The sequence below is a fragment of the Triplophysa rosa genome, linkage group LG10, assembly GCF_024868665.1.
Source record: "Triplophysa rosa linkage group LG10, Trosa_1v2, whole genome shotgun sequence".
In the NCBI taxonomy this organism is placed as follows: domain Eukaryota; kingdom Metazoa; phylum Chordata; class Actinopteri; order Cypriniformes; family Nemacheilidae; genus Triplophysa; species Triplophysa rosa.
In genome coordinates this window covers 24302565-24327546 of record NC_079899.1, presented here as the reverse complement: position 1 = coordinate 24327546, position 24982 = coordinate 24302565, and the positions used below count along the sequence as shown (strand labels likewise).

Below are 24982 nucleotides of genomic sequence, written 5' to 3'. Positions count from 1 at the left end.
CTTTAGATGCTATTTCTGCTTTTGCATTTTGCTGTGATTGTGCATTTATCACTTTGATTGATGCTGTAAGTTGGAAGTCGTAGTTTTTTTCTGGACAAAAAAACTGCACTGAAACAAACAATTAATAAATGTAAAAAGTGACAGCTTAGAAAAGTACATTAGTAGGCTACATTTTTTAATAACAAATAAAAATCTGTGGTAAAACAGGGAATTGAGTAGGACTCGAAAACAGCAGCTCGGAATCGATTCTTTGAATCAATTCTTTCGATTCCCAAACCAGGAATTGGAATCGACTCCAAAAAATTCAGAATCGAACAGTCCTAGTGTAGATGTTTAACATGGTAGGGTTTTCCCTGTAAATGCACACAAAGTAGTCAATCGATGTTACAGACTGCATGCATAATGAGTACACTGAATATCATACAAGAACAGTCTTTGATGTAAATTCCCATGGACGTGTGTAGTCGTTAAATACAAAATACACTACTCAAAATAAATAATATCTGTTTCTAAACATAGAATAACACAGTAAGGATGATTTGTGGGCAGTTATGTAGGTAAATCTTAATCTCAAGCTGACCAAACCCTTGCCTTTACGTTAACAGTCCAGTAATGTTACTTGAGGTTCAAAGCTAAAACTGTCAGAGGTTGCCCTCTATCGGATCGTAATGGTATTACATCTACGCATGTTTACGGTTACTAAACCTTATCCAGGCGCATGAACAGCGTTGGGTAACAAGGTTAAAACGATCAAAGCAATGCATAACAGCATTTGAACATCAAGATTTAAACGAAGCCATTGTGATATGTTTAAAGGCATTTCCAAAGTCACCTTTATATAACAAACAGAAGTCAGCAGGTTTATTCTCTGATTTCATTTATTCTTATAAAAGGAACCATTGTTTGTGTAGATTCTCCCTCGTGATGTTTTCTGAGTTTATATTTTGAGTTCTTGCCTACCAAAGAATTAACAGTTAACTGCCATAAAACGCATTGTCTTCACTTATATTTACATTATATGTATTAGGTCTATATACAGTCGTGGCCAAAAGTTTTGAGAATGACACAAATATTAATTAACAGTGATGTTTATATGTTTTTGTCAGATGTTACTATGGTATACTGAAGTATAATTACAAGCATTTCATAAGTGTCAAAGGCTTTTATTGACAATTACATTAAGTTTACGCAAAGACTCAATATTTGCAGTGTTGACCCTTCTTTCTCAAGACCTCTGCAATTGGCCCGGGCGTGCTGTCAATCAACTTCTGGGCACATCCTCACTGATGGCAGCCCATTCTTGCATAATCAATGCTTGGAGTTTGCCAGAATTTGTAGGTTTTTGTTTTGCTTGAGGATTGACCTCAAGTTCTCTATGGGATTAAGGTCTGGGGAGTTTCCCGGCCATGGACCCAAAATGTTGATGTTTTGGTCCGAGCCACTTAGTTATTACTTTTGCCTTATGGCAAGGTGCTCCATTACGCTGGAAAAGGCATCGTTCATCACCAAACTGCTCTTGGATGGTTGGGAGAAGTTGCTCTCTGAGGATGTTTTTGTACCATTCTTTGTTCATGGCTGTGTTCTTCGGCAGAATTGTACGGTCTCACACATGAATGGTCTCAGGATGCTTTACTGTTGGCATGACACAGGACTGATTGTAGCGCTCACCTTTTCTTCTCCGGACAATCTTTTTTCCGGATGCCCCAAACAATGGGAAAGGGGATTCATCCCGGAAAATGACTTTACCCCAGTCCTCAGCAGTCCAATCCCTGTACCTTTTGCAGAATATCAGTCTGTTCCTGATGTTTTTCCCAGAGAGAAGTGGCTTCTTTGCTGCCCTTCTTGACACCAGGCCATCCTCAAAAAGATGCACTCACACCTGCCTGCTGCCATTCCTGAGCGAGCTCTGCACTGGTGGTGCCCCGATCTCGCAGCTGAATCAACTGTACAAGACCATCCTGGCGCTTGCTGGACTTTCTTGGGCGCCCTGAAGCCTTCTTCACAACAATTGAACATCTCTTCTCGAAGTTTCTGATGATCCGATAAATGGTTGATGTAGGTGCACTAGCAGCAATAGCCTTGCCTGTGAATCCTTTTTTTGTGCACCGCAATGACTGCACGTGTTTCCTTGCAGGTAACCATGGTTAACAGAAGAAGACCGATGATTTCCAGCACCACCCTCCTTTTAAAGCTTCCAGTCTGTTATTCTAATTCAATCAGCATCACAGAGTGATCTCCAGCCTTGTCCTCGTCAATCACTGACATGATGTCAGCTGGTCTTTTTGTGGCAGGGTTGAAATGGAATGTAGATGTTTTTTTTTGACTAAGTTCATTTTCATGGCAAAGAGGTACTTCACAATAAAATTAAATTCATCTGATCACTCTTCATAACATTCTGGAGTATTATGCCATAATAAAAACTGAGGCAGCAGACTTTGTGAAAATTAATATTTGTGTCATTCTCAAAACTTTTGGCCACGACTGTACAATTTGATGTGACGTGTTAAAAAATATTCGTTAACACTGCTGATGCCAATGAAAGCTATGAACAAGCATAGAAAGTTATGACAAAAATATAGTACTTTATCTCAGAATTCTTCTACAATATTTTTTTCAAATGGTCTGTGGTTGGAAAGAAATACTGTGGTTTGTACAAAGCCCTGTAAGAGATGGACCACAGGCTTCTGAGGAACACAGAAGATCAGACTATAAAAGATTCTTTATCGGCTGGTTACAGGTCATCATCCAAGATGCTCCAGATTGTCTTTCTTGTCACCTTGCTCATATTCTCTGCAGGTGAACCTGCACTGCTGTGATTATAAAATGACTTCATATTTGATTTTAGTCAAATACATATTTCGAATAAGTGTTTTCATTAAGATGCAGTTTGAAAGACCGTATTTTAATAACCATTTTTATTTATTGCTTTCAACAGCCCGTGCAGATGAAGTGGACTCCACTGAAATCCAATTTAAAGAGGTTTCTGTAAGCCTATATTACGATAGAGACAAGTGTTAGTGGTGCAGTGGTCGAAGATGATGTGCTTTATCTATTTTCTGTCCGATTCTTATCTGTGCAAATTTGATGTATTTTTCAGGAGTTGCAAAGGCTGGAGATAAGTGTTCGCTCGCCATGCAAAAAACTTGTTGAAAAGGTGAAAAAATTCATCATTCCTGATACAACACAGGTAGGTGCCACACAGATCAAGTAAATATATACAAATGAAAAAATGAATTGGTATGATATATTTACATATACATATGTGTACAGTATGTGTAAAGATTTTTACATTTTTACAGATCATTTTCTAGGACAAAATTGAGAAACTTTTCTATATCGCCTGTGATCAATTGCCTCTTTTCAAATCTGCCTGCAAGTCCCTTTTGGATAAGCATGTGACCAAGATGGCTCAAATAATCAAGACTGCTGACGCAAACACTGTCTGTAAGAAAATCCGTGCCTGCAAATGTTTGTCATTGGAACAGAAAAAGAGTTCAAAAATGCAACGGCGAAAAAATATTAAAAAAAAACAACCATTTGATTTTACTGTCAAATATTGTAAAGTTGTGTTTTTAGTATTGTCCAAGTGTTCTTCAACAAGAGTACATTTTTTAAGGGTGCAATACATCTTAAAAAAGTCTTTGAGTGATCCATAGCAACTGATTATCTTGTTGAAATAGTCATGTTTGGTTGTCATTTGTTTGTTTTTAAAGTTCTAACAATCACAGCTGATATTGTATACCTTAACTTTACCAAAAGTATTTTTATAGTGTAGTTTTCTATGAAGGTTTATTTACCGCTAATGTAAATAATAAACAAGGAGAGTAATAATAACATTTTCTTTGGTCTGCTTCACTCCTAGGTCAGAACCAGCTCTTTGTTGCATCTGATCGAGCGCATCAACAATCTCTGAACGAGGAGAAAAACAAACAAAGCTTTGCATGCATTAAAAAATAAATAAATATGCATAAAAAATGAAGTATTTCTGTGTCTTCAGTTTTTTGTAAACTGTAGCAAATATTTTCAAATAAGAAAACCGACTTTAAAAATACAATTTTGACATGATTATGAACACTTCATTTAAGGTAAGATTTAAATGCCAACAATGAGTGCAGGCACTTCTAATAAATAATTATATAAAATGTATTAGGAGCACTGCAATGCAATTGTGAAATGTGTCAGTCTGAAAATCAATTCAAAAGTTGATTTAATTTATCCGTCAAGTTTCTCCCACTACCACATTTTCAGAACTCTCTCCTCAGGTGATCCAGATCCAATTTACAAAACTCCACTATGGACAAAAGTGCTGGGGTTCATTGACTATTACACAAGCTATGAACCATCGATTTATGTCAGGTTGATGTCACTTATTATGTTAGCTTGAGAAAGCCCTGAAAGTTTCCCTTAAACTTCATCATCTTATTTCTGTCAGGACCACTGTCATCAAATATTTAAACAATAGCGATATTTAAGGTTTAAGATTGATATAAGAGCAATTTTGCATTGAATTGTTTTGTGACTTATGTCTCATTCATGTGTTGTCTCATATGCCTTCCCATAACGTCATGTGTCCATAACATAAAAATGCTACAGTAGAGATGTCAACATGTATTTAAAGGGACATGGAATAAGCCAAGAGCACTGTGTAAGCACATCTAGTATATAGTATGGTACATTGAAATGTTGTTGCGTCGTTATATCTTGTATAATATTAAGAGCTATGAATCAGAAACAGAATCAGAATGAGCTTTATTTGCCAATTGTGCACACACAGACAAGCAACTTGTTGTGGTTTCAGAAGCTCAGAATGAAAAACAAATACAGTATAGACAATCACAGGAAATGGGGAAAAATGAATATGCATAAAAGATAAAAATAAATACACTGACCAAAATTATAAACGCAACACTTTTGTTTTTGCCCCCATTTTTCATGAGCTGAACTCAAAGATCTAAGACTTTTTCTATGTACACAAAAGGCCTATTTCTCTCAAATATTGTTCACAAATCTGTGTTAGTGAGCACTTCTCCTTTGCCTTGATAATCCATCCACCTCACAGGTGTGGCATATCAAGATGCTGATTAGACAGCATGATTATTGCACAGGTGTGCCTTAGGCTGGCCACAATAAAAGGCCACTCTAAAATGTGCAGTTTTATCACACAGCACAATGCCACAGATGTCGTTTTAAGGGAGCGTGCAATTGGCATGCACAATGTCCACCAGAGCTGTTGCCTGTGAATTGAATGTTCATTTCTCTACCATAAGCCGTCTCCAAAGGCGTTTCAGAGATTTTGGCAGTACATCCAACCGGCCTCACAACCGTAGACCACTTGTAACCACACCAGCCCAGGACCTCCACGTCCAGCATCTTCACCTCCAAGATTGTCTGAGACCAGCCACCCGGACAGCTGCTGCAACAATCGGTTTGCATAACCAAAGAATTTCTGCACAAACTGTCAGAAACCGTCTCGGGGAAGCTCATCTGCATGCTCGTCGTCCTCATCGGGGTCTCGACCTGACTGCAGTTTGTCGTCGTAACCGACTTGAGTGGGCAACGGCTCACATTCGATGGCGTCTGGCACTTTCGAGAGGTGTTCTCTTCACGCATGAATCCCGGTTTTCACTGTACAAGGCAGATGGCAGACAACGTGTATGGCGTCGTGTGGGTGAGCCATAACCCTAACCCAGCCATTGAAGAGGAGTGGACCAACATTCCACAGCCCACAATCAACAACCTGATCAACTCTATGCGAAGGAGATGTGTTGCACTGCGTGAGGCAAATGGTGGTCACACCAGATACTGACTGGTTTTCGGACCCAGATCCCCCCGGACCCCCCAATACAGTAAAACTGCACATTTTAGAGTGGCCTTTTATTGTGGCCAGCCTAAGGCACACCTGTGCAATAATCATGCTATGCCACACCTGTGAGGTGGATGGATTCTCTCGGCAAAGGAGAAGTGCTCACTAACACAGATTTAGACAGATTTGTGAACAATATTTGAGGCATTTATATTGCGCTTATTGTGTATTGCTGTACACCCAAAGCGCTTTACAATCATATGAGGGGGGGTCTCTCCTCAACCACCACCAGTGTGCAGCATCCACCTTGATGATGCGACGGCAGCCACTAGTACAACAGCGCCAGTGCGCTCACCAAACACTAGCTGTAGGTGGAGAGGAGAGATAGAGCCAATTCAGAGCGTGGGGATTATTAGGAGGCCATGATTGACAAGGGCCAGTGGTGGGATTCTGGCCAGGACACCGGGGTTACACCCCTACTCTTTACGAGAAGTGCCATGGGATCTTTAATGACCACAGGGAGTCAGGACCTCGATTTAACATCTCATCCGAAAGACGGCTATATACTGTATACAGCCCTGCTTTCCTCTTGCATCCTCAACACCTGCTGTAAATATTACGAACTACTAGATGGCGCCATCCCGTCCAATCCTACAAACCTTTTAAAAACCGCGTTTCCATTATTTTGTATAGCTTTTATTTTATTTGTTAAATTATGCCATAAAATAAAGTATTCTTAATTATAGAATAATTGAATATAAGTCAAAATTGAATATATCAAAATGTGATGGCAAACATTTTAGTAAGAGTGAAACTCAAAATAAGCAGAAACAGCATTTCAAACATACACGGAAAATGTCCTACTCAGAAAATAAGACACGGCTTGGAATATGGAGCTTGGAGTTTTGCAGATAATGCACAAGTATGTCTGGGTGACATAGCTTTTAAAGGGTCATTGCACTTCTAGAAAGTGCTTCTACTTCAATAATGTGGGTTTAACATGCTCAACATACTTCAAAAATTGCCAGAGACAGCCCTCTATCGGGTTGTAATGGTAGTTACGCCTAGGCACACATTTGAGCTGATGATTGTTTATCTCGGTAACTTTTGATTAGTTTCATTTAGTTATTGTTTATATTTCGACTATTTCATAATTCGTGTTGTAATTCTTTACTTAACGGTCATTTATTTCACCAAGACTGATTATTTCTGAGAGGTTTTGCATTTTGCACGTCACTTCCTGTTTTACCACCTGCATGAAGAGATGTGTCACAATTTTTAAAGTGATTTTTCGGTCTTCAAATAAGTCATCTGATTAAACAACTGTAAGGTACATCTCTCTCTCTCTCTTAGTTCACAAGCTGGCAAAAGTGGTTTGTAGATTTACGTGTACATATTGTAATAAATTAATTTAACTATTTAAACTGCATTACTTTCACCTGCTTTACCTTAATAACTTGCGGCGAAACCTCTTGGGCGATTTTTACTATATAAACATATTTTTCTTGGTCCTGCTTCCTGTCTAAACCCAATCCATAACCCAAGAGACCTACCTTAACCTGGAGTTTATATGTTGACAAGATACTTTTCGTGTTTCTATGCTTTGTACAAGTTGCAGTGAGGTTCTATTCGTAAACATCAGTTAACATGAAAAAATGCACCAAAGCACAACTTATTCAGCATTTACTCATATTTGTTATACCACCGGGCTGTTCAATGCTTCAATCTGATTTGTTGAAAAACGTTCTATTGGTATTCATTAACTTTCAGTTAAATGCACACCTATGAAGGTGTTCCAGATCTGCTGACCGCATTACAGTTCCATATGACTTCGCCAAGTTTAAACAACAGGTTATAGTGTAGCCTACAGGCCATCACCTCACACAGCACCCTGCTCTTGATCTGACGTTTATAATGTCAAACTTCACTGTTAATGGAAACATGTGCAGTTTCGTTTCAATAAACAAAGCATTTCAAAAACAAGAAATATATATACAGAAATCGAATAAATAAAATAACTAAATAGAAAAACAAAATGCATTAATAAACACTGATAGCCCGCTGGTTCGTTTTCCTCTTCATGCTGCTTACAACTAATAATAAATATGGTTTTGTTAGACCTACTCTTTCAAAAGTTTGCGTGATGTTTTTTACTGCTGAAGATAGAATACGAGAAATAATTCATTTATAATCACTGGCTTTTCTGTCACATTACCGCAAACACGCAGGTGTGCGCACGATCTCTCGCTCACTCACTCTCATATGGAGTTTATGTTAACAAATGAAACTTTATTGTAGCCTAAAGTGTTACCAACACTTTTTTAAATAAAAATCAGGTAACAAATATGTTTTCAATGCAAGCTTCTGAAAAACTGAAATAAAGTATAACATAATTATAATAATTAAGATCAGGGGCAGACTTACCATTAGGCAAAGGTAGGCAATCGCCTGGGGCCCCGAGCTAACAGGGGCCCCCAAAAGCAAGGGGTGGACTTAACCAATAAGCCATGTCAGCTGCCACGTAGAGCCCCAAGTAATCATTAAAATAGTCGGGATATCCCTGTTAACGTTTTACGTTATTACATCTGTACGAAGGCACTCCCCCCATTATAGATTAGAGTGGACCTTCCATTAGCACCGTATATGTCACGACTGGTGAGGGAACAAGGACACAGTACAGAGGACCCAGACGCAGACAGCGGATAAGGGGTTAACAAGACATCTAATAAAATATAAATACAAAACAAAGACCCATGTGGGGGAACATAACAAAACATGGGAATACGAAAACACGACAGGACAGGACTAAAACTGACTACATCTACAGAAGACTAAAATTAACACTTGACATAGTATACAAATAACTAAACTGAACTAGACTAACAAAGCACAGACACTCACCAGACAAACGACAATGAACCAGCACAGGACAATGAAACAAGAGGACTATATAAAGGGGACTAAATCAAGAAGGGAACAGGTGCGGGACATTAACTAATTAACAAGCAATAACGAGACGAAAGGGCGGGAACAGAGACGCCACACCGGAGAGAGGGAGTATATGGAATGCCAAAACTGTCTGTCTCCACATAAAACAAGAGGTTCTATCATGGTTCTGCCACTAGGTCAAGAAAAGCAAGACAAGGTGGGGCAGAACCATGACAGTATATGCGCGAGACGAGTTCGACACCAGCTAGAGAAAGTTAACGCAGCGGCGGAATTAGTAGAACTGCCCCCAGCGAGAGTGTCATTGTGTGGTACATTAGCTGCCAAACGAAGTAAAAGTCGCAGGGAAATAAAACAACAAAGAACGCAGCTAAACCAGCGGAGAGGAAAAAAGACGATTTACAAAAGATTGTTGCCAAAGTCTCTGCTTTTCCCCACACAAACTCCACCGCTGCTCCTACAGCAGTAGCACATCTCTCTCCCGCCAGACACAGCACTCTCCCGGCCACGAGCAATGATAATGTGCCAGTGAGTATTTCTCCATGAACACCGACAACAGTTATAATGACTGATGACCAAAACATCTGTCAAACAAAGAGGGAGAGGGGTAGTTCAAAGGTTGTTTGACTCCGCTGCGCAGACCGATGGGCACATAAAGACATAATATAATAACGTCAGTACAGTGCTAACGATTCATACTGTACACACTGTAGTGTTTTTAATCCCTTTACAAAACACGCAACCATTTGTACAGCTAACACTTTTCACTTTATTCTCACTTCTTCTCACCGTCCTTCTTCATCCAATTACTCACTCGCGCCCCCCAGTGGCGCAGCATCACATTACACATAATAAAGCAAGTTATACTGTGATATGGACCATTAGTATTACTTATGGGCGAAAAAGTCTTATAAAAAAGGCTTATATAAATATTTTCAACTTTTCTGTTTGATTGAATAAATTTAATTCTTTATATAACTTATTAGTTTTCATTTCATCAAAATTTTTTAGAACTTTAATATAAGTGTTTTGTTAAGACACTTATCCCATGTTTTTCATTTGGGAATTCATTATTATATATTTTTTAATTAGTCAGTATCTAAATGTTGTTTATTAAGCTTAGTTTTCCCCTGTCACTTTGACTGGGGGTGAAAAGTTGTGTGCTTTGAGGAGGAAGAAAAATAAGGGTTGCAGTAAAGTAAAATGGTGCATAGTTGGGGCCCCCATACATGGATTTGCCTAGGGCCCCCAAATCACTAAATCCGCCCCTGATTAAGATTACAAGGCATTTTTGACGTGCTTGAGGGACCATTCACAAGTCGCATCTTTTGCGCGCGCAAGTTCGTTAATTTAAATGTAGACTCGCGCAAGCGCTAAAATAGAGAGATTATTTCTAGGCGCGTCAGCACCGCATCGATATGACAATATTTTTGCTGCATCCCATGGTTGCTTAGCAACGGCAGACGCAAGGAGTGCGCAAACCCCCCTGGTGCTTTTGAAGAAAGGAGAAAGCAGCGCGGCCCGCGTTTTGCACGTGGGTTTAGACGCGAAATGTGAATGGCCCCTTAAATGTTATAAAAAGGAACGTTTGCAAAGTAGAGAAATTTTACTTCTGACAAATCAGAGATGATGTGTCAAATTCAGTAGCTACTCATTTATCAGTATTGCATGGAAAGGGGATCAGTTCAAATATTCAATGCTAAAAGAAAATTATATGGGTTTAGAAGGACATGAAAAACAAAAAAATTGGATGAACCTTAGAAAGTCACAGGTTGGCTAAAGATCTAAAGATAAACTGTGGGCAGCTACAGGTAGACAGTTAAACCACACTGCCTCACGTTAACTGTTTTTTTGCATTGTCATAGGCTATGTCTGTCTCACAGTGAATGATGGTGAGATTAACATCAATTAATCTCTATGTCATCACCACACGTTGAACAAACATCTGCGTCTGTTCAGCTGAGACAAGACATGCTAGACTTATTGTGTAAGAAACAAGAAACTCTTGAGAAATCAAATGCATTTTAATAAACAAAGTTCTGCAGTCGCGCAGATGGCACTGGGGACCGGTGGGACATGAACCCTTCAGATTCCGATCCGTTCCCCTCACTCTCCCTATGAAAGGTGACAAACATGGGTAAACTGGCAGCTTTTCACCCTCCTCCATTCTCCAATAGCTGCTAAATACACTTTAATGGTAGAGAAAGCTCTCTCTTTATCTAGCAGATCCTGTAGGAAGCACAAAATATCTCTTACAGCACACTGAAAAGGGACTATATGACTCCGCTCACACCACTCCTCAAAGACTCGCCATTTATTGCTATAAAGTGAGCACTCTGAATAGTGTGTATGACGGCAGACCAGCCGCATTCAAATTCCACCCCTCATGGGCCAAGCCGAAAGGGCTATCTTGTCTGGGTGAGGATGGTACATTTCTCCCCCTGCCTGCGACAGAAGGTCCCTCCGTAGAGGGAGGGGCCACGGTTGACCTGCTAACAGTTGAATTATCTCTGCCACCCACGGTTTGGACGGCCAGTGCGGAGCTATCAGTATTAACGATAGACCTTGCTCCCTCACCCTGGCTAGAGTGGGGGAAATTAGACTCAGCGGAGGGAAAGCATACAGAAGTACGTCTGGCCATGCGTGGGCTAAGGCATCCACACTCAGCGGTGCATTTCCATCCGTTAGCGAGAAATACAGAGGGCATTGAGCATTTTCTTGTGAGGCGAATAGATCTACGGCAGCCTGAACGCATCTCTGCCATATTTGGGACACTACCTGGGGGTGGAGTCTCCACTCCCCGTATAAGGGATTTCCCCTGGACAGCAAGTCCGCTCCCCTGTTTAAAATCCCCGGAACGCGAGTCGCTCTGAGGGATAAAAGCCTTGTATCGGCCCATACAATTAGTCTCTCTGCCAACTGATGCAACTGTAGAGAGCGTGTGCCTCCCTGTCGATTGATGTATGCCACCACTGTGGTATTGTCTGTTTTCACCAGAACATGCTGGCTTTTGATGAAGCCCAGAAAATGTTTCAGCACTAACCATACTGCCATCAACACCAAATAATTTATATGTTTGTGAGTCAGCTGCGGAGGCCACAAGCCGTTCACCGACCTGCCCATTAAAGTCGCTCCCCACCCCAGCAATGACTTGTCCGTTGTCATAGTAACTCTCGATGACACCGCCCCTAAAGGAATCCCCGTCCTGAACGTCACGGGGCTTTTCCAGTGCCTGAGTGCTCTGACGCACGCGTGAGTGATTCCCACCGGCCGGCCCAAATGCCGCCGAGAGCACAGACGCAAACGCGCGATCCAGCGCTGAAAATCCCTCATTTTGAGCAGTCCCAACTGCACTACACAAATCACTGAGGCCATAAGCCCCAGCATTCGTAAGCATAGTCTGTACGGTACCACTTTACCCATCTGAAAACGGTCGAGGCATTGTGTGAAAGACGCGATCCTCTCTTCTGTCAGTGTTACTCGGTACGAGAGGGAATCTATGTTGAGCCCCAGATAATCTGTCTGCTAAAAAGGCTCCAGTCAGCTCTTTATCATATTGATCTTGAACCCCAAATTGCCGAGGTGATTTAACACATCTCCGCATCTTTCACTGCTTGCTCTCTCGACGAAGAGCATATGAGATAATCGTCTATGTAAGACAATATTCTTATTCCCTTGTTCCTCAACGGGAACAGAGCTGCTTCCACACACTTGGTAAAAACCCTTGGGGCTAACGACAGCCCGAATGGAATAGTTTGAAATTCGTAAGCTGTGCCTCGGTGTGCAAATCTGAGGAATTTTCTGTGAGAGGGGTAAATATCTATGTGAAAATATGCGTCTGCCAGATCGACTGTCACAAACCAATCGTTTGGACGAATCGATCGACAGAGTACTTTGTGTGTTAACATTCTGAATGAATACTTTCACAGGTGCTTGTTTAACACACGAAGGTCCAGAATAGGATGGAGGGCTGTGCCCCCTTTCTTTGGGATAACAAAATAGTGGGAGTAAAAACCCTGACGGCTCTCCTCCTCGGGCACTACTCTGATCGCCCGTTTGTTTAACAGAGTTTCGATTTCGGCTGTCAGTACGCGGGCCGATTCCCCCTCCGCCACTGACATCAAAACCCCGTTGAACCGAGGTGGTTTCATTGCGAATTGAAGCCTGTATCCCCATGAAATCGTAGCTAAGACCCACGGATGAACTGCACATGTGCGCCAGTCTGCTATGCGGGCCGAGAGAAGACCTCCGTATACTTCCGCCCCGCTGGCGTCGCATAGTGATGACGTCATCACAATCGCTGTGCGGGCTTTGGCCGAATGAGCGAGCACTCCCCCAGTGGTGAGACTAGGGGAGCGCTTCTCATGTCTTTCCACTTTAGAGAATCTTTTTTGTGTTTGGGACATATCGCCCTCGGCTGCTTGCCTGGTTGCGATAGTGGAATGTTTATTCTTATGTTTTCTGAATTCGGGGAGCATTCCGCCCTCGGCCCGTGGCCTGGATGCGAAAATGCGTTCTTTACTCTTATATCCCCTGCACATAAAAGCATTCGAGAACATATTGTGAGTGCTTGGTGACACTGAACAGAACACTGAGCTCTCTGAGCTCGAGGAGAACAACTCCAACTGGCCCTTACTGAACTGAACACAATTGGTCCGTTTTCCCCCTTTCTTCTCTTCGCGGGTGGAGAGAGAAGGGCTGGGGAATAGCTGCATGTCAGGCCGCACACTTCTTCTTCCTCTCCTCTGGGTTTGGCGGACGGTTCTTAGCTGCTGCGTATGAATGCTTTCCCCATGGCCCAGGGCCATCCGAACGTGGTCGCTGGCCTGCATGTTGTCAGGTGAGCCAGTCTCGGACCTCTAGCACCCATCGGTCTCCCTCTCGCCGCTGCGGCTGCTGTGAAGTACACTGCCTCACGTAAACTGTTTCTTGCCTTATCATTTGTCTGTCTCACAGTGAATGACGGTGAGATTAAATATCATCAGTTCATTTCAACATATCCTTGAGTAGATTGTTGTATCATCACCACATCTTGTTGAACAAACGACTTATTGTGTAAGAAACACTTGAGAAATCAAATGCATTTTAATAACAAAGTTATGGTCCATATCCATTTAGAACAACTATAATTTACTCTGTTAATACTTGATAGGCCTAACAAAGTAATCTGAAAATCTAAATAATATAAAATCTGTTCACTGTTAGATAACAGTTAAAACACTTTACATATTTATGTCAATGTTGGTTTTTTGGAAGATAATCTGTTTTGTTCTGGTATTTGCTTGTATACATGATGTGTGTAGAAATTGAACAAGGTCATTAATGTTTCCACTTCAACAGAATGAGAAGGTCTATCTATCAACATACAAGATTTACAGCATACATCTTAAAATAGATTTAAAATGGTGTATAGCTTGAATACACTGTATTCGTTCTGCATAAAATGTGCAGAATTTGCCTGTTCAGCATTTACTATGTAATTTTATTTTATATGATTATATTTTTAAAAACATACATGCTTACTTATGATGTGAATAAAATCATCTGTTTACAATTCAGAAGACAATTGTTTTTTATAATTTGATATTCATACCTAATAGAGCTATTATTAAAATCCTACAGAAAATTAATCACATAAATAGTATTGTATATTATAGTATGTATTATTTTTGTCTGTTTTAATTACTTTGAAGCAGCACAAAATTGTAAAAAACGCTTTATAAATAAACTTGACATACCTACATAAGAGAAAGAATAAATTCCCTGCATGCTGGAAATTGAATAAATGTTTTTCAGATTGAAAGCTTACCAATAAAAATAAAATGCAGTAACATGTTGTCTTAAGTTATGTTTGAATTATACAGTACATATAATTTGTTATGAACTGTTATTCAGGATCTTTGCAGCTATTTAACTATAAACAAGATTTTTTCAGAAAACATTTTCTCACAATTTCCTAACAATAGTTTTTCATTGATCATCTGTCTGTGGTTTGTGGTTGGAAAGTAAATAGTCACGTGGTTGATACAAAGCCCTATAAGAAAGAGTCCAGAGGCTTCTGAAGAACACAGAAGACCAGACTGTGAAAGATTCTTCATTCTTCAGGTTACAGCTCAACATCTAAGATGCTCCGCAACATCGTTCTTGTCACCTTGCTCGTATGCGTCTACTCGGGTAAAATTGAACTTCTTTTTAGATGATTTCTTGTGTTTTTACAAAGTTTACCAAATGTTTTTTGTATATGGCCTGAAATCTGTAAAAACGCTTCTAGTAAGATGTGTATAAGGATCAACTCTTCTTAACTAATCTTCTTCATTATTTTTAACAGCCAACGCAAGTAGAGTGAACGTCAAAAAAGAACACCTTGAAAGTCTTAAAGCTGATGTAAGCTTGTTCATTATAGATATGTTGAAGACAAATGTTTAAAACTATAAATCAATATAGTGGAAAAACAGTCTATTCCTTACCCAAACCACTTCATCCAGTTCTCAAGGTTTTATTGACTAATATAAGCCTCTTCGTTGTCAGATCATAAACCGAGCATACAAATAAAAATGTATCTAACAATGTGGATAAAATAAAAAAATCTGATTGTTTGGGGCTGTGCAATACAGTTACGTCTAAATATTATCTGCTTTATTTGTTTCATGACTTATATCTGTGTATGTTCGTCAGGTCTCTAAAAAGTGGGGTGAATTGAATGGACCCAGTTTTTGCAGCATATGTACAACCATTGTGACATGGGTGAAAGACCATGTTCCTTCTCAACCAACAATAGTGGGTGCCACACAAATAAAACAAACATATATTACAATAACATAATGAAACATTGTAAACATGCCTAAACAATATACTGTACATGCAATATATTTTGCTTTATCATTTTTCTTAGGAAGAAATTAAGCAACTTTTGGAAATGGCCTGTAGTACACTACCCATTCCCACTTTTCTCTGCAAAATGATTATCAGTACAATTGCTGGCGGAATCATTGGAATAATTGACGAAGACCCACAAGTCATCTGTAGCAGCCTTGGTATCTGTTAGGTACCAGCGAACTCTTTAGGTTTTTGTAAATATAATGTTTTTAATTCTAACAGGAGTCTAAAGGTGCTTTGGTGAAAATGTATACAGTACTGTACTGTAATACACAAAAGACAACATGTAAACATGGTCAAGTTTTGTAGTATCCCTGCAGTTTTTAATTAGTTTATATTTTTTAATTATGGTCAAGTTTGATGCCAGTTTATTCTATGAAGTTACCGAAAACATGTTACAGTGCACGTTTCTATAAATTTTTTTACTCTTACAAGAATTTAAGAGTTAAATAAAGAAAGTCTTAATAATATTTCTTTGGGTCTGCCTCTCTCATAGGTCAGAATCAGCTACTGTTTGCATCTGATCCAGCACATCGACAATCTCTGAATGAGGATACATTGTAAAATTTCAGCTTTGCATGCATAAAAAAAACAATAAAAATATGCATTAACAATCAGTTTCTCTGAAATTTTGTCACTATGTCTTTCTATGTGGTATGCAGCTTTTCTTTATCTGAACTGTAGAATGATAATAAGAAAATATGATTTAGAAATGTGAGAAACTAAGCATTGGACAGGCTGTCTGCCATTGTATTGTGAATTATTTTAGTGACATGATTGCTGAACTTATCCTGGAACATGCTGACCCAGCAACCATCTGTAAGAAAATTCATCTCTGCAAATAAGTAGTTTTACTATTAGTATCTGTTTGTATTTAGTATTTTTTGTATTTTGAAAGACAAAATCCAGGCCTAAATCACTCGGCGATAAGGGAAAAACAATATCTAAAAGTGATGTGACAAGTAGCACAAGCAAGGTAACAAAAGGTATTCTAAAATAAAATAATTTTGAATGTGACATTTTTGTGACCTTTGACAAAATTTATTTGAACAAGTTGAAGAAATGCCATACAGGAATAAATGCAACAAATATGCCCTTTCCAGCCATCTGCAACTTTATTGTTGATAAGTATGTGGATATTTTGGCTAGACCCAAGCCGACCCAGATGTTGTCTGTGGCACTAAACTCTACTACCACAGTTTCCTTTCCCAGTTAAAGACCCAGTTATTGTAAATAAATACATGCTTTATAGATTTATAAACAAGATTCTTAATAGTGTTTACTTTTTACTTACAGGACAAAAGCACTCATAAAGGAGTTCATCTTTGCATTAAAAAGTAAGCAAAATAAAATACATGCATTTAAAAACAATTGTTTGTTTTTCCAAGCGCAAATTTAACCTTTTTTTCCTTTAAATGATTTTTGTAACATTAACTAAACTGTACTATTATTTTCAAATGATACCTTTAAAACAACAGACAACAGTATACTGTAAAAAACAACAAATGACATCAACTCCATATGGCAATTGACAACAGATTATTGATTTGTTATAAATACAAGTTTAGAATTAAATAAACGTTACTTAAAGTTGTATCGTTTAAACTGCAAAAAAAGAAAAATACTATGCAAATAATAAATTAAATATGGGCTTTCCTTTCAGTCCACTTTTTATGTAATTCTTAGAAATATATTTTATACTTTCCAGAAATATTCCTAAAATTACCTTTAAGTCAAGTATACATATAAGTGTAAAGTTAAGGGTATATTTAAATGTGTTTATTTCACATGAAGAAAGCTTATCATATTTTTTTATTTTATAAATACGGCTGTTTACTATGGCATCCCCTCTGTTGCAGAAAATGACGAAACACATCCCCTCTGCAAACCCCCCCCACCATCCCAATTAGATTTTCAGTTTATGTGACATGGCATGCTGGAGTAATGATGCTGAAAAGGCATCTTTGCCATCAAAGGGATAAATTTCATGATTAAAATATATAGAAAATTTGTAATTGTTTTACTATTCGACCACTGAGTATACCACATGATTGTACTTTTATAAACGTATAAATGATGCAGTACAAATGAAAAATGTTGTTGTAAGCTAGTTGTGTGCTTGAAACTTTACCACAGTTGCACTCAAAGTACACTTTATAAACTAAAACATGGACCAATGTCCAAAGTATTATTCAAATACAGTCCTAGAGCAGGTTGTGGCCATCATCCACAGAAAAATTAATAGAATGGTTGAAAATGGCCCTTGGTTTTAACATTATCAGAAGTAAATCTTATATACTATCAACCATATGTAATTTATTAGTGTTTTCAGGAAAATCAGTGCAACGACTGCATCACCATAAAAGCATCAGAGAAACTGAATGTAGTTTAAAAAATAGACTTTTTTATATTTGGAAAATAAAGAAAACTTTCTTTAAGGAAATCAAATTCAAATTTTCGCAGGACTTCAGACAGCTGGGAATAAAGCACTGTGGATCTGACAACACCTTTCAGTAAGACAATTACAGTATAGGAAGTATGGTCTGTTATAAGATATTTTTTATTAATCATGTCCATTGAGTGAGAGGATTTGTTTTTTCAATGTTCCTAAAAATTTAAACTTGTTTAAACTTTTATTTCACATTCATATGGCCAATTCTACGTTGTAGTTTTATTAAGCCACATCAATCTTCATAAGGGTAACCTTTAAGACTCAGTTTACAGTTTATTCTGTGATTCGTTGTTAATAATAAGTAAGTTGTTTTCAGTTAGTCTGATACATCACCTGTATCAGAATTAACATTGATCTTCCTTTTCTCTTTGTGCTGTGTTTTTTACGCCTTACAATAAGCTTCCATTTGTTAACAAAAAGTAACAACACTCCAAAAATGTTGCGTGTTGTTTTAACCCATGCTTGGGTGAAATATGGACAAACCCAACTAGCAACCATGGGGTGAAGCAAGAATCATTGTGTAACCGACACATTTCAATAAGTAACAGATGTTTTATTTTTGATATAATCTCTACATCCTCTTAAAACTCGCAGATCATCACCACATGATGAGGTTTAACTGACCCTGCGTCCACCCAGCTGAGTCAAGACCAAAGGTCACACCACATGTCACTGAACAAACATATCAAGTCATATACACAAATAATGAGCATTAATTCAAATTTATATTATATATTTAAAGAAATGGCATCGCAAAAGAGAAAAAAAGAAGGAAAAAGAAAAACATTCCAGCAAAATGATTAAAATATAGCTCTATAAGAAGGGGAATTTGCACATGTGTCCGTGAACACTAATCAATAGAATCTAATTAAATTTTAGACTTTTACTATTAGTATCTGTTTGTATTTAGTATTTTTTTGTATTTTGAAAGACAAAATCCAGGCCTAAATCACTCGGCGATAAGGGAAAAACAATATCTAAAAGCGATGTGACAAGTAGCACAAGCAAGGTAACAAAAGGTATTCTAAAATAAAATAATTTTAAATGAGACATTTTTGTGACCTTTGACAAAATTTATTTGGACAAGTTGAAGAAATGGCGTACAGGAATAGTAAGTGCAACAAATATGCTGCTGTTTTTTTCCTGACCTTGATCTTCATGTACGATTTATAAAAGCAAGAAAAAAATGAAGAGTTTTGACAAGTAAACAACCAACAATTTCACAGCAAACATAACAAAACCGAATATCATGTGCTCAGCTTAAATTAGTGCAGATGTGATCTAGCGTGACTTTATTTTGAATATAATTTCCATTGCATGTTATGACACTGAATGTAATAACAGTATTTGCTAAGATGTCAAGTATCAGCTGATGTTAAGATTTGTTTTTAATTATTTTCAGTCGGAAGGGAAAACTAGAGAGTGCAGCATGCCGAATGGGATGCATTACCTTGTGTAAGTAAGCATCTCTTCAGTATACTGTACAGCATGCCTTGAAATAAAGGGATTGTAGGCCTAATTAATTCCAAAATGATTTGTCAACATGTTATATCTCTCTCTCATTTACAAAAATGAGTGTGACCGATTATTAACCAAGACACCTCATGCAATTGATCATCAGCCAAATGTTTGAATGAAAAATTTGACTTTTACTATTGTTAAGAATTCATAAACACTTGTATTAACTTTGGATGAAAGCGTCTGCTTAATGACTAAATGTAAATGTAAACTCCAAAAACAAATCTGGTGGTTCTTGATGGTTTATTCTGCTTAGTGCTATAGTGACCGGAACTATTAACAACTTGAAAAGAATTCATATGGATGCTTATCTCTTTAATATGCATTAGATGGCAGCAAAACACGATTGCAGACTTGCAGATGGTCAACAAAAACTGTCATGGCTCTGCTTCCTGTCATGTTTTTCTTGGTCCTGTAGCAGAGTCATGGCAAAGCCTTAGGTTATATGTGAGAAAGCCATGAGATGTTTGTTTTTTGACATCTCATGTGTTTTCTCATGTCTTGTCATTAGCCCCGCCCCTCTCGTTTCTTGTGTTGCTTTCCTCATGTCTAATTACCCACACCTGCCCTGTGTTAATTATCCCTCGTTTGTCTTTCCTATATATACCCTCTTGTTTCTTTGTCTTGTGTTGGTGGATTACATGTGGATGTTCGTGCTCGTGGTCCTGTGCTCGTGTTGCTTTGTGCTCTCGTGTCTTTGCCTTGTCTCTCCCTACGTTTGTATCTTAAGTGAGTTATGTTAGTTTTGCTTTAATTTCTGTTTTGCCCCATAGCGGGAAGTTTTTCTTTGCCCTTTGATAAGTCTTTTGTTTATAGTGTTTGTGTGTTACACCCCCTCGTGGGTTTTTGGTTTGTTTTATTATTTAATAAACTTCTCTGTTAACCCTTCACCTCTGCCTGCCTGCATTTGGGTTCTTCCACGCACCGTCGTGACAGAATCCACCAACCAAAACTGAACCCAGCAGGCTACCATGAGCAATTCACCCACGACCGATGGTCTTGCACCTCCAACCCGGTATGGTGGGAGGCAATAGCCTCCCAGTCACACGCTGGAGGAGGACCATTTCCCGCTCAGCGCCAGCGTCCCTTGCTGGACTACGCCCGGGAGGTCGAAGCCCGGAGGGGTTCCGTTCCCGAGGTGTTGGTCCAGGCCTACTTGGTGGCCGGGATGGACGACCCTCCACCTTTTTCGGAGCGAGAGGAGATGGTGTATCAGCCGTTCCCACAGTTAGTGGAACGGCTGCAGCTTCGAGAGGAGTCAGTCAAGGACTCCTTTCCCAGCTGCCACCTGACCTCCTCTCGCCCCGGTTTGGCTTCCATCCCGGAGGGCGGCATAGTGGGTACCCTCACCCTGGGGAACGCCACACCTTCCGCCTCAGCCCCTGCAGTCTCGTCTCCACCGTCCACCAGTCTCGTGGGCAAGCTGGGGAGGCGAGCGTCCTGGGGAACCACCTCCGAGGAGTCCCAGCCGGAGCCAGCCGTTCTGTATACCTCCTTCCATCACCCGACCACCAGCCGGGTGGCTAGGCGGAAGAAGAAGAGGCAACGGCAGGCAGCGTGGACTCCTACCCGGCCGGTGCAGCCGGCGTCCAGCCCGGTCTCCAGTCTTGTGTCCAGTCCGGTGCAGGCGGTGTCCAGTCTGGTGCAGCCGGCATCCAGTCCGGTGCAGCCGGCGTCCAGTCCGGTGTCCAGTCCTGTGTCCAGTCATGTGTCCAGTCCGGTGATCCAGCCGGCGTCCAGTCCGGTGATCCAGCCGGCGTCCAGTCCGGTGCAGCCGGAATCCGGTCCGGTGCAGCCGGCGTCCGGTCCGGTGGTCCAGCCAGCGTCCAGTCCGGTGGTGCAGCTGGCATCCAGTCCGGTGCAGCCGGCGTCCAGTCCGGTGGTCCAGCCGGCGTCCAGTCCGGTGCAGCCGGCGTCCAGTCCGATGCAGCCGGCGTTCAGTCCGATGTCCAGTCCAGTGTCCAGTCCTGCGCCCCAGCCGGTACAGCAGCCGGCGTCAAGCCCTGTCCAGCCGGCCTTCCAGCCGGCATCAAGCCCTGTCCAGCCGGCCTTCCAGCTGGTCCCTAGTCTGGCAGCCAATCCAGCCCCGGGGAGACCCCCAGGGTCAAGGACTGTCCCCCCCAGGACTCCTCCTAAGTCCCCTTGGACTACGCACCCTCAGGTGCCACCGGGGACTGGGACTTCTCCCCATCCCCATGGACTGCCCCCTATGGGCTCTGGTTTGGCCCCTCCCCCCTCCCATGTTTGTTGTTTTTATTGTCTCACCCTAGTCCCTTTGTAATTTTGTCTTGTCTGCCTCTTATTCTGTTCTCCATGTTTTGTCTGGTCTTGTCTTTGTCTCAGTCTTCCTTGTCTTGTCCGTCTACCCCTTGGTGAGCACCTGGAGGTGCTCATTAAAGGGGGGGCTTCTGTCATGGCTCTGCTTCCTGTCATGTTTTTCTTGGTCCTGTAGCAGAGTCATGGCAAAGCCTTAGGTTATATGTGAGAAAGCCATGAGATGTTTGTTTTTTGACATCTCATGTGTTTTCTCATGTCTTGTCATTAGCCCCGCCCCTCTCGTTTCTTGTGTTGCTTTCCTCATGTCTAATTACCCACACCTGCCCTGTGTTAATTATCCCTCGTTTGTCTTTCCTATATATACCCTCTTGTTTCTTTGTCTTGTGTTGGTGGATTACATGTGGATGTTCGTGCTCGTGGTCCTGTGCTCGTGTTGCTTTGTGCTCTCGTGTCTTTGCCTTGTCTCTCCCTACGTTTGTATCTTAAGTGAGTTATGTTAGTTTTGCTTTAATTTCTGTTTTGCCCCATAGCGGGAAGTTTTTCTTTGCCCTTTGATAAGTCTTTTGTTTATAGTGTTTGTGGGTTTTTGGTTTGTTTTATTATTTAATAAACTTCTCTGTTCACCCTTCACCTCTGCCTGCCTGCATTTGGGTTCTTCCACGCACCGTCGTGACAAAAACAGAAAGTAAAAATGGACATAATCTTTACTTTATATCCAAATAAGGCCTTTACATTTACATCTATTTATTTAGCAGACGCTAATGAAACAGAATTTTTGAGCCAACAATAAGATAGATAACATCTTCTGTATTTTCTACTTTGTTCAACATAAGATGATTTATTTTTTAGGGGAATAGTTGCACCCTAGTTATGCATCAAAGCAACTGTGTATTTTTTTATTAATACTGTCACAGTAAAACACATTTACAGTATAAGGTATATTATACAGTATATTAATTTAATGCGCCTTTTACAAATAACCTTTTCATTATGCTTCACATCTAGGTACACTTTTTTTTTTTAACAAAAAACAAAACAAAAACATGCTGCCACGATTGATTCTCAGCTATAAATAATACAGCTAACCTGAAGACATTTGTTATGCCATTACTTCAAAATTTGCCGGGGAACTTAATGACAAATGCTCAAAGTTGCTTTGGTGTTCTGAGCAGTTGCTTAACTAAATAAGGAACAAGTCACTTTCAGAAGGGAAGCATTAAAAGACACTGCAGCATGACACTTCTAATGATAATGTGTAAATGATATTCACATTGATCTGACCTGGTAAGTTTAAAGATGGATTTAGGACATTGGGAATCACAACAGCAGTGTTCACTGCGCCAAACAGAGAAAATGAGCAATTATATTACTATAGTATAGTCATATTTGCAATACAGTTATATTATATTACAAAGAAACAAATCCTTTGTGTCACATTCTCACAGCATTTCACGAGTTTCATGTTTGCCAATGTGTACTTGGAATATGATCTTTACATTTGGTTAAGTTACTACAAATATCATAGTTAAGGTTCCTATAGTAAAAATATGGTTAACATTCAAAAGGGCTTTTACTGAGCTATCAACATATCACAAGTTAACACATGCACATGTGAACTGAAATTACAATTTTATATCAAGTATGCAATTCCTAACTTTAAGGATCCAATTCCAGAATTGAAATTGATGTGTTAACCCTATATGACACTTCAGTCCTACAACTATTCAAGTATGCTATGCAATTTAGACAAAGAGACGAGTAAACATTAGGGGTGGAAATTTGTTTCTCATAAAAGCAGAAATAACACTTTAGTTTTTATGATTAGAGGTTTAGAAAGAGGAACTGTAGCCTACTAAGTCTTGTATTTTGTTTTCTTCCATCGAAAACAATCAGATTGTGTAGATTCTTCCTAATGTAGCTGCACATTTCTGTTATCAGACATTTCAGTCCTCGTCTAACAATGAAATATTGTTACTCCCCTAGAAAGTAATTTATTGTCTTTAGTTATGTTTGATATTGATTATGGATTTATTTAGACAATATAACATTTCTAACGTTAAATTGCTAAAATAGCAAATACTTGTTATGACAAATAACAAAGTTCCCCCATGTCCGTGATTTTAGGAAGTGAGTATTTATTGTGGTTAATTCACAGCTCTATAAGAAGGTGCTCACAGAAATATGCAAAACACAAATGTCAAGATTCTGCACGTTCCTTATTGTCGATAACATTTCAACATTCAAGATGCTCCGAAACATCTTTTTTGTCACTTTGATCATGTACACAGGTAAGAAAAAACAGTCCAGATCTCAATTAAATAATTATTTGGCATTTTATGACACTGAATGCCAAGTGACATGATGAAAGCGTTCAAGTAAGATGAAACAAATATTTTTTCTTGATTTAATCTTCACAGTCGGTGCAGATGACTTGGGACTGCAGGATGTGCAATGGGATGCGCTGTCTCCTGTAAGGCTCTGTTCATCTCAGTATGACTAAATAATGATATAAATGAAAAGCATTCAAACACTTAACATCTTGTTTCATCTGTGTACTTAATGTGTGTTGTCAGGAGGAGCACTTTAATGTTTGCGATGTCTGTAAATGGATTGTGGAGACAGTGAAAAAAGAAATCACTCCTCAGTCTTCTCAGGTAGGCATCAAACCAAGTTGTGTCACTCTTCCTTTTGCTTGTAAATGTTTAAAGATGTATTATACTGTATAAATATATTTTCCCATTCTATAGGCAGAAATAAAGACACTTTTGCATGCGGTCTGCGGTGCAGTTCCCTTTCCTCCTCCATTTTCATCCCTCTGCAACTTTATAGTTGATAAATATGTGGACATTTTGGCCAGAGAGATTTCCAAGGCTGACCCGCCTACTGTATGTGCTGCAATTAAACTCTGCTAGTAGGTACACAGCTTCTTTCCCCTGTTCAAATGTCACATTTTCTGTCTGTCATTATATGTAAATAAATACAGAAGTGTTATTTTGAAAGCATAAACAAAATAATTGTGTATATTTTTACTCATAGGTCAAATTCACGCACAAAGAAGTTCTTTGTATCAAAAATCAAAAATAAAATAAAAAATATGCATTAAAGATCAA

General features: G+C 39.5%; 2 protein-coding genes across 4 annotated transcripts; one reads left to right on the top strand and one right to left on the bottom strand.

Moving 5' to 3' along the window:
- Positions 1-12323: 12323 nt before the first annotated feature.
- On the bottom strand, positions 12324-13616 carry LOC130560481 (uncharacterized). Its single transcript, XM_057344288.1, has one exon. The coding sequence runs from the start codon at positions 13579-13581 to the stop codon at positions 12673-12675; it is 909 nt and encodes a 302-aa protein (XP_057200271.1). The 5' UTR covers positions 13582-13616; the 3' UTR covers positions 12324-12672.
- Positions 13617-24048: 10432 nt separating this feature from the next.
- Positions 24049-24982, top strand: LOC130560647 (proactivator polypeptide-like 1). Of its 3 annotated transcripts, none has more exons than XM_057344594.1 (5): positions 24049-24160; positions 24290-24342; positions 24446-24526; positions 24620-24783; positions 24909-24982. In XM_057344594.1, coding segments are annotated over exons 1-5 (393 nt in total). In that variant the 5' UTR covers positions 24049-24066; the 3' UTR covers positions 24910-24982. The 3 variants fall into 3 exon arrangements, with proteins under 3 accessions (XP_057200577.1, XP_057200578.1, XP_057200576.1); XM_057344595.1 differs by having other exon boundaries at positions 24620-24787; positions 24909-24980; XM_057344593.1 differs by lacking the exon at positions 24909-24982 and having other exon boundaries at positions 24620-24902.

Bases quoted from the DNA above. Each gene is read 5' to 3' on its own strand.
- LOC130560481 (XM_057344288.1), bottom strand. From the start codon at position 13,581: ATGCAGGCCAGCGACCACGTTCGGATGGCCCTGGGCCATGGGGAAAGC.
- LOC130560647 (XM_057344594.1), top strand. From the start codon at position 24,067: ATGTCAAGATTCTGCACGTTCCTTATTGTCGATAACATTTCAACATTC. The intron at 24,161-24,289 runs GTAAGAAAAAAC...TAATCTTCACAG, and splicing joins CACTTTGATCATGTACACAG to TCGGTGCAGATGACTTGGGA. The intron at 24,527-24,619 runs GTAGGCATCAAA...CCCATTCTATAG, and splicing joins TCACTCCTCAGTCTTCTCAG to GCAGAAATAAAGACACTTTT.